Genomic DNA, 12,176 nt, shown 5'->3' with positions numbered 1-12,176 from the left:
CTCCTTACCTGGTCCAGAGGGGTGGCCCTCTCTTGGCAGGTCTGTTGTGGTGTCATATTCTTTCCATTGTTTAATAATGGATTTAATGGTGCTCCGTGGGATGTTCAAAGTTTCAGGTACAATTTTTTTGTTGATATGTACTTCTCCACAACTTCCTGAACTGTTTGGAGAGGTCCTTGGTCTTCATGGTGCATCTTGCTTTGTGTTGCCCTTTGCTTAGTGGTGTTGCAGACTCTGGGGCCTTTCAGAACAGATGTGTATATAAATTGAGATCATGTGACAGATCATGTGGCACAAAGATTGCACACAGGGAGACTGCAGTACATAATGCATGCACCACTGTTCTGTTTTTTATTTCTTTGAAACAAGTAATTTTTTACATTTCACTTCACCAATTTGGACTATTTTGTGAATGTCCATTACATGAAATCCAAATAAAAACCATTTAAATTACAGGTTGTAATGCAACAAAACAGGAAAAACACCAAAGGGGATGAATACTTTTGCAAGGCACTGTATAACATGAATTAACTGATATGTGACATGAGGGAGAGGTCAGAATAGAGGAGAGAGAGGGGAGAGAGGGAGGGAGGAGACAGGGAGGGAGACAGGGAGGGAGGGGGGAGAGAGAGAGAGAGAGAGAGAGAGAGAGAGAGAGAGAGAGAGAGAGAGAGAGAGAGAGAGAGAGAGAAAGAGAGAGAGGGAGAAAGCAAGGGAGAGAAGAATTATCTGATATGTGACAAGAATTCATGCTAAAATTAAAGCTCTGCCCCACCTGCCCTGAATGACGGGTCGCCGCTGCCTGTCCTTGAATCCTTCTGAAAACACATTGGAGGAGAACTTCTGAGGGGAGGGACCTTGAATATTCTCTCCAAATGCGTTTTGAGAATGAGGCAAGCGGTGGTTTCCAATACTCAACATTTTCTCCAGAAGTGTGCGCTTGTTCACTTCCCTTTATGGATTTGATAGGAAACCACCAGTATATGTGATTTCCCTCTAGCCCACATGCCTTCACCGACCCAAGGCTTTTAGATTCATGGGAAATAGTAGATGAGCGTACACTTCAGCAGAAAGAAGAGATTATTGGAACGCAACCCAGAATCTGAATATCTGAAAACCAATATGGTGGACGCTGTGTGTGTGTTGTCTCTTGGTACTGAAAGAGTGGCGTTTTGGCGATGCACTGTGCAACCACATGATGCGCTGGATTTGTGAGAAATTACAGAAATATCTACATATAGGTCACATCCACATCTTGTTTAAATGTGTTAATTATATTATCATCTACAGCTGTTTGTTGAACATTAACATCTTCCCTAAAATTGGGTAATTAACTGTGAGTACATGCATTTACATGCTACATGGTATTATCATTTTGTTGTAATTCATTTTTGCCAATAGATTATAAGCAGCCTTTTGGATCGGTCACAAAACTGTATCGGTTTCAGCTTTGTCCAATTCCCTCTAAACAGTCTATTCATGTTAGGGATAGGCCTCCCGCTTGCGGGACAACTTCCGGTTAAACTGGAGGGCGAGTAATTCAAATAAATTCTAAGAGTTAATATTGATTTTAAACGTTTAGGTACATATAAGTGTATTATATTAGCTGAAAGCTTAATTAATGTGGTCAGTGTGAAAACGCTGATTGATATCAGACCTGAAATATTGTTAGTAAGACTAGCTAAGCATTGGCACCGAGTGTAGAGTTTGCACATGTTTTATCAGATTAGGGGTTAAGAGTCTGAAAGCAAAGCTAAAACGTCTACATATTACCTTAATGTTTTCTTCTTTCTGTTAACCTAAGTTTAAATGTTAATGTTTTATAGTCTCTATGGCCACTGCACAGAACACAACACAGAACATAGCATCCTCACAATGTAGATTTTATAGAAGCAATGCCATGTCATAGTTTAGAAACAAACTGTATGATTACCTTTCTAACTGTCTCCTAATGGTAATATCTACTGTATGATTACCTTTCTAACTGACTCCTAATGGTAATATCTACTGTATGATTACCTTTCTAACTGTCTCCTAATGGTAATATCTACTGTATGATTACCTTTCTAACTGACTCCTAATGGTAATATCTACTGTATGATTACCTTTCTAACTGACTCCTAATGGTAATATCTACTGTATGATTCTAACTTCAGTGACTAGTAGTTGAGTAGTTGCTCTGATGTGGATCTCCACCAGATTCCTCTCTGATCTCTGTCTGTTGTCCACTACGGTTGATATCATTTTTTAAGTATCCAATCACCTTCAAGCAGGAAGTTATACATTACAGGATGTTCTAAACACAGTGATATAACATGATAGCTGTCTGCATCTTTATCAGAAAAGGGAACTTCACAGGTGTGTGTGTGTGTGTGTGTGTTTGCCTGCGTGCAGCAGGTATCCTCTCAGTACTGTTCTGCCTTCTGTCTGTGTCCAACTGCAAGTCACATTGTTTTGACAATCCAATCACATTCAATCAGGAAGCTGGTAAACCTGATAGGTTCCTTTCTTACTTCATCTGAGCCTGAGTTCATCTTCTTACTGAAGTGATTTATGCTAATAATTGATTATGAAAAAAATCACATAACATGTTTCTATTTAAAACAATGAATACAATAATTTTACAGATGACAGTATGTCTACACACTGTTTAACTAGAGAGAGATGCATTAGCACTGTAGCACTACTATATAATGAGCTACTGTATAACTCTTCACAAATCCAGTTATGTTGAGAGGTAAATGATATGCCATAATATTTATATACAGGTTCAGAATGCCCAATATTACCATCAGCACAGTCCTTGTTATATCTTGGTACACCACCATTATCAGGTTGTTTTGCCCCTCAGTGCAGTACCAGCAGTGTGTTGGTGTGTCTTAGAGAGAGAGAGAATGAAGTTGTGTGCACTGTAGGGTGCTGTATGTGTGCGCATCCTCCCACCAGCCTCCTCTGTTGTCATGGTGATGTTAAACCACTTTCTCACAAATCCAGTAACGATTGAGTAAACATGACTGGTCATTCCATGCCTTTACAGGACGCCAGGTTTCTGTGTTCAGCTCAACACAGTCCTCCTCCCCATATTTTGGGTCGTCACGACCATTATCAGGTTGCTGTGAGTACCAGTAACTACAGGGTAAACAAGACAGAGAAAATAAAATAATAAAAATGGTATTTTATACATGCGCGAAATACAACAGGTGTACACTTTACCATGAAATGCTTAGTTACGGGTCCTTCCCAAAAAATGCAGAGTTAAGCAGTAAAAAATATATTAATTAAACATTTACTGTATAAAAAAAGGAAAATATTACCACAAAATAAAAAGTGACTTGGCAATCAGGAATAAACAGAGTAGCACAGTGAGTGTGAATAATGTGAAAGAGTGTAAAATACTGTGAAAGTGTGTGTGGAAGTGTTAAATGCTATTTCTATGGAGTTTAGGGTTAAGGTTAGAGTTAGTGGTAGGATTAGAATTACATTAAGGGTTAGGAGCTATGGTTAGTTATATAGTTATGTTTAGTTTTAGGGTTTACGTTAGTTTTAGGGTTATGGTTAGGGTTAGGGTAAGGTGCTAGGGTTAGGTTTAGGAGCTCGGATTAGTTTTAGGGTTATGGTTAGGGTTAGGTAAGGCGCTAGGCTTAGGTTTAGGAGCTCGGGTGAGTTTTAGGGTAAGGGTAAGGAGCTAGGGTTAGGTTTAGGAGCTAGACTTAGTTTTAGGGTTAATGTTAGGGTTAGGTTAAGAGTAAGAGTACGGGTTAGGGTTAGGGAAAATAAGATTTTGAATGGGACTGAATTGTTGCGTCAATATACGTGTGTTGTGTGTACGTGTGTTGTGTGAGTCTAGTGAATGTGTGGGTAGAGTCTAGTGAGTGTGTGGGTAGAGTCTAGTGAGTGTGTGGGTAGAGTCTAGTGAGTGTGTAGGTAGAGTCTAGTGAGTGTGTGGGTAGAGTCTAGTGAGTGTGGGGTAGAGTCTAGTGAGTGTGTGGATAGAGACTAGTGAGTGTGTGGGTAGAGTCTAGTGAGTGTGTGGGTAGAGTCTAGTGAGTGTGTGGGTAGAGTCTAGTGAGTGTGTGGGTAGAGTCTAGTGAGTGTGTGGGTAGAGTCTAGTGAGTGTGTTGGTAGAGTCTAGTGAGTGTGTGGGTAGAGTCTAGTGAGTGTGTGGGTAGAGTCTAGTGAGTGTGTGGGTAGAGTCTAGTGAGTGTGTTGGTAGAGTCTAGTGTGTGTGTGGGTAGAGTCTAGTGAGTGTGTTGGTAGAGTCTAGTGAGTGTGTGGGTAGAGTCTAGTGAGTGTGTGGATAGAGTCTAGTGAGTGTGTGGGTAGAGTCTAGTGAGTGTGTGGGTAGAGTCTAGTGAGTGTGTGGGTAGAGTCTAGTGAGTGTGTGGATAGAGTCTAGTCAGTGTATTTTTTTTTTAAAGGGATCAATGTAAAAACAGAGATGTTTTTTCAGCTTTAAATGGAGCACATACTTTTTTGGACTAAGATCCAACATTTTATTTGTATTTTTAAATGAAATTTTAAGATATATCTTTAGTGCTTGTGGAATGACATCTTTGAACATGATTTGAAGCAACATGTAATTTGTTAAAGGTCTCTATCACACCTGGATGGTCAAATCTCACCTTGTAGTCATTGGATTATGAACAACCCAGAGAATCAGTCCTACTCCTTACACTGAGGTGAGTGTTATTATAGAGCATTAGTCTCTTACCTTGGGGTGGTCAGTGATATTAGAGCAGGAGTCTGTCACCTTTGGGTGGTCAGTGTTATTAGAGCAGTAGTCTCTTACCTTGGGGTGGTCAGTGTTATTATAGAGCGTTAGTCTCTTACCTTGGTGTGTACAGTGTTATTAGAGCAGTAGTCTCTTACCTTGGGGTGGTCAGTGATATTAGAGCAGGAGTCTGTCACCTTTGGGTGGTCAGTGTTATTATAGAGCAGGTGTCTCTTACCTTGGGGTGGTCAGTGGGGTGCCGTCCACCCATTTCCAGGCCCCCCTCAGTAACAGAGTCAGTCAGACCAATCCAGGCTCTCTTATTGAAGCTGAAGAGAAACTCCTGTTGTTGAGAAAGATACTGATATTGTCAACTACTTTAGACAACATGTGTTACATACTGAACGATACATTACTGACCAAGGCATGTTTGATTCACTAACTCACTCACTCACTCACTCACTCACTCACTCACTCACTCACTCACTCACTCACTCACTCACCTGTTCCAACACACTGTTTATGATCACCAGGTCTGCTCCTCTCTTCAGACAGTCCTGTCTGCTCTCCTTCCAGGTTTTAGTCTCAGTAGACAGGAAGTACCAACTGGATTCCAACTTAATCTGCCAGCCTTCAGGACAGGTTTGTTCTACAACACAAAAACATATATTTCCATCTTGTTATTCTGCACCTATTATCGTAGAATACGAACACTGCATATTAGATACTGTATGTGATGTTATGATCATTTATCAGGTAAACTCACTCAGATTTGAGAACTTTGTAATGACATCATCTCTTTCCTTCTGTAGCTGGTCTCTCTCTTTAGTCAGGGTGTTGTAACTGGTCTGTAGCAGGTCTTTCTCTACAGTCACATTGCCTCTGTTATCTGGAAAGCATTGATACATTTCCAGTATATCACAAAAGTGAGTACACCCCTCACATTTTTGTAAATATTTGAGTATATCTTTTCATGTGACAACACTAAAGAAATTACACTTTGCTACAATGTAAAGTTGTGAGTGTACAGCTTGTGCAACAGTGTAAATTTGTTGTCCCCTCAAAATAACTCAACAAACAGCCATTAATGTCTAAACCGCTGGCAACAAAAGTTAGTACACCCCTAAGTGAAAATAGTTCTGCTGCTATTCTTGAGCAAGCTCTGTACTGGTGATGCCCTGATCCCGCAGCTGAATCAAATTTAGGAGACGGTCCCAGCGCTTGCTGGACTTAATTGGGTGTCCTGAAGCCTTCTTCACAACAGTTGAACCGCTCTTCTTGAAGTTATTGGTGATTCGATAAATGGTTGATTTAGGTGCAATCTTACTGGCAGCAATATCCTTGCCTGTGAAGCCCTTTTTTGTGCAAAGCAATGACGACGGCACATGTTTCCTTGCAGGTAACCATAGTTGGCAGAGGAAGAACAATGATTCCAAGCACCACCCTCCTTTTGAAGCGTCCAGTCTGTTATTTGAACTCAATCAGCATGACAGACTGACATGTTGACATGATGTCAGCTGGTCCTTTTGTGGCAGGGATGAAATGCAGTGGAAATGTTTGCGGGGGATTCAGTTCATTTACATGGCAAAGAGGGATTTTTCAAATAATTGCAATTCATCTGATCTCTCTTCATAACATTCTGGAGTATATTCAAATTGCCGTCATACAAACTGAGGCAGCAGACTTTGTTAAAATTAATATTTGCGTCATTCTAATATTTGTGTCATGTGTTATATAGCATCTATAAATGTATGTCATTCTTTAAAAAGGGTTCATAAACGTGTCATAACTGTGTGACAATATCACCCATGTCAAATATGACATAACCGCACTATTTTAAATATGATATAAACACGTGCTTTATAAATAGTGACATGCTGTGCTGAAGTATGAAACACGCTCTAAAGTTAAGTTATTTTCGATTACACCTAATCTCGTTCCCAGACACTTCCGCCCAAATGCTCGGAAGGTTGGGTAGATCAACGCATCACACTTGGCCTTCATTAGTTAGGGTTTGGTTTAAAAGTACATTTTAAGAAGAGAAATTAGGGCTTAGCCATGATTTTGACTTTGTGGCTGTGTTAACTAGTGACGACCAGGGGGAAAGTATTTGCTGGCAAAGGACATGGCCTAATGGCAAATATTTTACTCAGTAAGGTCACTTACATAGAATTCTATGGTCACTCCCACTAAGGCCAACTTTGAATGGTTGATATCCCAGGCTTATACTGTGCATTCGGAAAGTATTCAGACACTTTGACTTTCTTACAGCCTTATCCTAAAATGTATTAAATTATTTTCTTCCCTCATCAACCTACACACAATACCCCATAATAACAAAGCAAAAACAGTTTTTAGAAGTTTTGGAAACTTTATTAAAAATTAAAAACAGAAATATCACATTTACATAAGTATTCAGACCGTTTACTGGTTACTTTGATGAAGCACCTTTGGCAGCGTTGAGACTTCTTGAGTATGATGCTACGAGCTTGGCACACCTGTATTTGGGGAGTTCTCCCATTTTTTCTCTGTAGATCCTCTCAAACTCTGTCAGGTTGGATGGGGAGCATCACTGCACAGCTATTTTCAAGTCTCTCAAGAGGTGTTAGATCGGGTTCAAGTCCGGGCTTTGGCTGGGCCACTGAAGGACATTCGGAGACTTGTCCCGAAGCCATTCCTGCGTTGTCTGTCATGTGCCTTTTACTGAGGAGTTGCTTTCGTCTCGCCATTCCACCATAAAGGCCTGATTGGTGAGTGCTGCCGAGATGGTTGTCCTTCTGGAAGGTTCTCCCATCTCCACAGAGGAAATCTGGAGCTCTGTCAGAGTGACCATCGGTTCTTGGTCACCTCTCTGACCAAGGCCCTTCTCCCCTGATTGCTCAGTTTGGCCAGGCGTCCAGCTCGAGGAAGAGTCTTGGTGTTTCCAAACTCCTTCCATTTAGGAATGATGGAGGCCACTGTGTTCTTGGGGACCTTCAATGCTGCAGAAATGTCCTTGTACCCTTGCGCAGATCTGTGCCTCTACACAATCCTGTCTCAGAGCTCTATGGACAATTCCTTTGACCCCGTGGCTTGGTTTTTGCTCTGACATGCACTGTCTACTGTGGGTGTCATGACTCCCGCCGAAGTTGGCTCCCCTGCCTGTTCGGGCGGTGCTCGGCGGTCGTCATCACCGATCCCTTTTTCCTTTTTCTGTTTGTTTTGTCTTAATAGTTGCACCTGTGTCTAATTGTGTTTTCCTGATGTGCTTCCTTATCTAAGCCTAGTCTACCCGCCCTTGTTTTGTGCAGGATTATTTTTGTGTTATGTGTGGTGTCGTTGGGTGTTAGTGCTCCGGACCGTATACCCTGTGCTTTGGGTTGGTCAGTGTTTTTCGCGCCCTGTGTTTAGGGCATTGCATTTTGGTGCCAAATGAAAGTGCACTTCTTCCCTTGGAACTCTCTGCTCTCTGCGCCTGATTCTTACCTCACACACTCGGTCCCGCGTGAGAGTGGGACCTTATATTGACAGGTGTGTGCCTTTCCAAATCATGTCCAATCAATTGCATTTACCACAAGTGGACTCCAATCAAGTTGTAGAAACATCTCAATGATGATCAATGGAAACAGGTTCCACCTGAGCTCAATTTGGAGTCTCATAGCAAAGATCTGAATAGTGATGTAAATAAGGTATATATGTTTTTATATATATATATATATATATATACAGTATATAGATTTGGAAAAAAAATATTAGCCTGTGTTCCCTTTGTCATTATGCGGTATAATGTGTAGATTGATTCAATATTTTCTTCTCCTCATCAATTTTAGAGAAATGCTGTAACGTAACAAAATGTGGAAAAAGTGTAGTTGTCTGAATACCTCCAGAATGCACTGTCCTTCTATACTTCTAAACTTCCAGAATGCCCTGTAGACATGGTTTGTGTCCTCAAGTAGAGCTGATGCAGTTCTTTTGTTTTTGTTGTCACATTATTGGCAGTGCTTGACTTTGACTGAAATAGGTTTCAGTACGCAGTCCCAAATGGCACCCTGTTCCCTACATAGTGCACTGTCAAAAGTAGAGTGCTAATAAGGTGTCATTTGGGCCTCACTCACAGAAAGCCAGTCTCAGGGAGATGTTGAGAGTGACTTGTAGAACACACAGCACTCCTAAACACCCAGCAGCCAGCCTGTAGAGTCTTAGTCTTCTATCTGCAGAGAAACAGACACACACACACCATCCTACATTATGATTACAAACAGAACAAACATCAACCCCCCCCACGATTTGGGGCTGGCAGCGACCGTTTGCTCAGGAGTGCTGTCATCTCAATTCTGATAAACAGGAAGCAACTTTATGAAGAAAATACCAAAATTACACAATATAGCTAAAGCATGACTTAAAGAGGCTATCTGCGATTGCTGCTTACATTTTTGGGACTTTGAAATGTATAATATTTACCTATTCATTCTTTATGAATGTAACTTTTAAATGCCTCATGAGCTTAGTTTAACTATGTAGCCCCATCAGGAACCAAAATATCAGCTTGTTCTACCATGGAATTGATAACAAACCATGTGTAACCTCAGATGGGTAAAACTATCATTTTGATCTCATGGATGGTCCGTCCTTGCATACATACTGTAGCTATGAATTACATACAGTACCAGACATACATACTGTAGCTATGAATAACATACAGTACCAGACATACATACTGTAGCTATGAATTACATACAGTACCAGACATACATACTGTAGCTATGAATTACATACAGTACCAGACATACATACTGTAGCTATGAATTACAAACAGTACCAGACATACATACTGTAGCTATGAATAACATACAGTACCAGACATACATACTGTAGCTATGAATTACATACAGTACCAGTCATACATACTGTAGCTACGAATTACATACAGTACCAGACATGCATACTGTAGCTATGAATTACATACAGTACCAGACTTACATACTGTAGCTATGAATTACATACAGTACCAGACTTACATACTGTAGCTATGCATTACATACAGTACCAGACATACATACTGTAGCTAAGAATTACATACAGTACCAGACATACATACTGTAGCTATGAATTACATACAGTACCAGACATACATACTGTAGCTATGAATTACATACAGTACCAGACATACATACTGTAGCTATGAATAACATACAGTACCAGACATACATACTGTAGCTATGAATTACATACAGTACCAGACATACATACTGTAGCTATGAATTACATACAGTACCAGACATGCATACTGTAGCTATGAATTACATACAGTACCAGACTTACATACTGTAGCTATGAATTACATACAGTACCAGACTTACATACTGTAGCTATGAATTGCATACAGTACCAGACATACATACTGTAGCTATGAATTACATACAGTACCAGACATACATACTGTAGCTATGAATTACATACAGTACCAGACATACATACTGTAGCTATGAATTACATACAGTACCAGACATACATACTGTAGCTATGAATTATATACAGTACCAGACATACATACTGTAGCTATGAATTACATACAGTACCAGACATACATACTGTAGCTATGAATTACATACAGTACCAGGCATACATACTGTAGCTATGAATTACATACAGTACCAGACATACATACTGTAGCTATGAATTACATACAGTACCAGGCATACATACTGTAGCTATGAATTACATACAGTACCAGACATACATACTGTAGCTATGAATTACATACAGTACCAGACATATATACTGTAGCTATGAATTACATACAGTACCAGTCTTACATACTGTAGCTATGAATTACATACAGTACCAGACATATATACTGTAGCTATGAATTACATACAGTACCAATCATACATACTGTAGCTATGAATTACATACAGTACCAGGCATATATACTGTAGCTATGAATTGCATACAGTAGCAGTCTTACATACTGTAGCTCTGTCTATGAATTACAAACAGTACAAGTCATACATACTGTAGCTCTGTCTATGAATTACAAACAGTACAAGTCATACATACTGTAGCTCTGTCTATGAATTACAAACAGTACAAGTCATACATACTGTAGCTCTGTCTATGAATTACATAGAGTAGCAGTCTTACATACTGTAGCTCTGTCTATGAATTACAAACAGTAGAAGTCATACATACTGTAGCTCTGTCTATGAATTACAAACAGTACAAGTCATACATACTGTAGCTCTGTCTATGAATTACATACAGTAGCAGTCTTACATACTGTAGCTCTGTCTATGAATTACAAACAGTAGAAGTCATACATAGCTCTGTCTATGAATTTGAGAGTGGTTACATTTCTGCAGCGTAATTGTTATAGAGAGTGGTTACGTTTCTTGAGGAACAAATGGGCAAGTCACCAGGTGCACAGAGCCTGTTTCAGGTTACTAGACCCTGAGCTGTTTACCAAAAACAGTGGTGGGGTATCAACTGTGATGTTGTTTATTCATGCATTTTAGTGTATGATACCCCAGCAGGTTGTAAACCTCAGGCTCTGTACCAACTGAACCACACAGAAGACAGAACAATTGAACATGTACAAGCATTTTTCTATGATGTGCTATTAGTGTGTTTGCACATGCCAGAATACGTGTGTGCTTTCGGTTTGTGCGCTCATACCTGTCTGCATCTGTGTGTGTGTGTGTGTGTGTGTGTGTGTGTGTGTGTGTGTGTGTGTGTGTGTGTGTGTGTGTGTGTGTGTGTGTGTGTGTGTGTGTGTGTGTGTGTGTGTGTGTGTGTGTGTGTGTGTGTGTGTGTGTGTGTGAGAGAGATAAAGATCATTCTTTGTACCTGAGAGATGGGTCTCAGTCTTCACGCTCCTCGTTGCTCCGTTCCGGTTTTCTTCATTAACTTCTTTTAATACAATCACCTGTTTGTTGATGTAGTCGGCCATCTTAACTAACCGTACCAAATATCAATGATGACCCCAATCAATCAATTCATCAACTAATTCAGACTGTCTGACCATTTATTGTAGTATATATAATTTCAACTTTTACTTATAGTATTATCTTAATAATGATTACCTTTCTAACTGACTACTAATGGTAATATCTACTGTATGATTACCTTTCTAACTGACACCTAATGGTAATATCTGCTGTATGATTACCTTTCTAACTGACTCCTAATGGTAATATCTACTGTATGATTCTAACTTCAGTGACTAGTAGTTGAGTAGTTGCTCTGATATGCGTCTCCATTGGTGTCTCTGTTGTCTGTCTGTGGTCGACTGCAGTTGAAAGAATGTTTTAAGTATCCAATCACTTTCAAGCAGGACGTCATATGTCACAATAATTATATGTGACATTGTTCGTAAGGATGTGAAATTATGGCTCGTACTCCGTGACTCACATTCAATCAGGAACCTGGTAGACCTCAGAGGACATTGTTCCTTTATTTATTAATCTGTGCCTTTGTTCTTCTTATT

At 40.0% G+C, this 12,176-nt stretch overlaps 1 protein-coding gene across 2 annotated transcripts; it reads right to left on the bottom strand.

Moving 5' to 3' along the window:
- Window positions 1–321: 321 nt before the first annotated feature.
- Window positions 322–11,965, bottom strand: LOC135528991 (C-type lectin domain family 12 member B-like). Of its 2 annotated transcripts, XM_064957955.1 has the most exons (6): window positions 11,537–11,965; window positions 8,806–8,901; window positions 5,478–5,600; window positions 5,215–5,360; window positions 4,950–5,054; window positions 322–3,129 (listed from the first exon to the last, which is right to left on the bottom strand). In XM_064957955.1, the coding sequence occupies exons 1-6, from the start codon at window positions 11,637–11,639 to the stop codon at window positions 3,106–3,108; spliced, it is 597 nt and encodes a 198-aa protein (XP_064814027.1). In that variant the 5' UTR covers window positions 11,640–11,965; the 3' UTR covers window positions 322–3,105. The 2 variants fall into 2 exon arrangements, with proteins under 2 accessions (XP_064814027.1, XP_064814028.1); XM_064957956.1 differs by lacking the exon at window positions 8,806–8,901.
- Between the last annotated feature and the right edge of the window lie 211 nt (window positions 11,966–12,176).

Source organism: Oncorhynchus masou, unplaced genomic scaffold, assembly GCF_036934945.1.
Source record: "Oncorhynchus masou masou isolate Uvic2021 unplaced genomic scaffold, UVic_Omas_1.1 unplaced_scaffold_1069, whole genome shotgun sequence".
Classification (NCBI taxonomy): domain Eukaryota; kingdom Metazoa; phylum Chordata; class Actinopteri; order Salmoniformes; family Salmonidae; genus Oncorhynchus; species Oncorhynchus masou.
The sequence above is the reverse complement of the archived record's forward strand: the minus strand, read 5'-3'. Positions and strand labels throughout refer to the sequence as shown.

Coding starts and splice junctions, on each gene's coding strand:
- LOC135528991 (XM_064957955.1), bottom strand. CDS start 11,639: ATGGCCGACTACATCAACAAACAGGTGATTGTATTAAAAGAAGTTAAT. Junction 5,601..8,805: donor CTCCCTGAGACTGGCTTTCT/GTGAGTGAGGCC, acceptor AATGCTTTCCAG/ATAACAGAGGCAATGTGACT. Junction 5,055..5,214: donor TAAACAGTGTGTTGGAACAG/GTGAGTGAGTGA, acceptor TCTCAACAACAG/GAGTTTCTCTTCAGCTTCAA.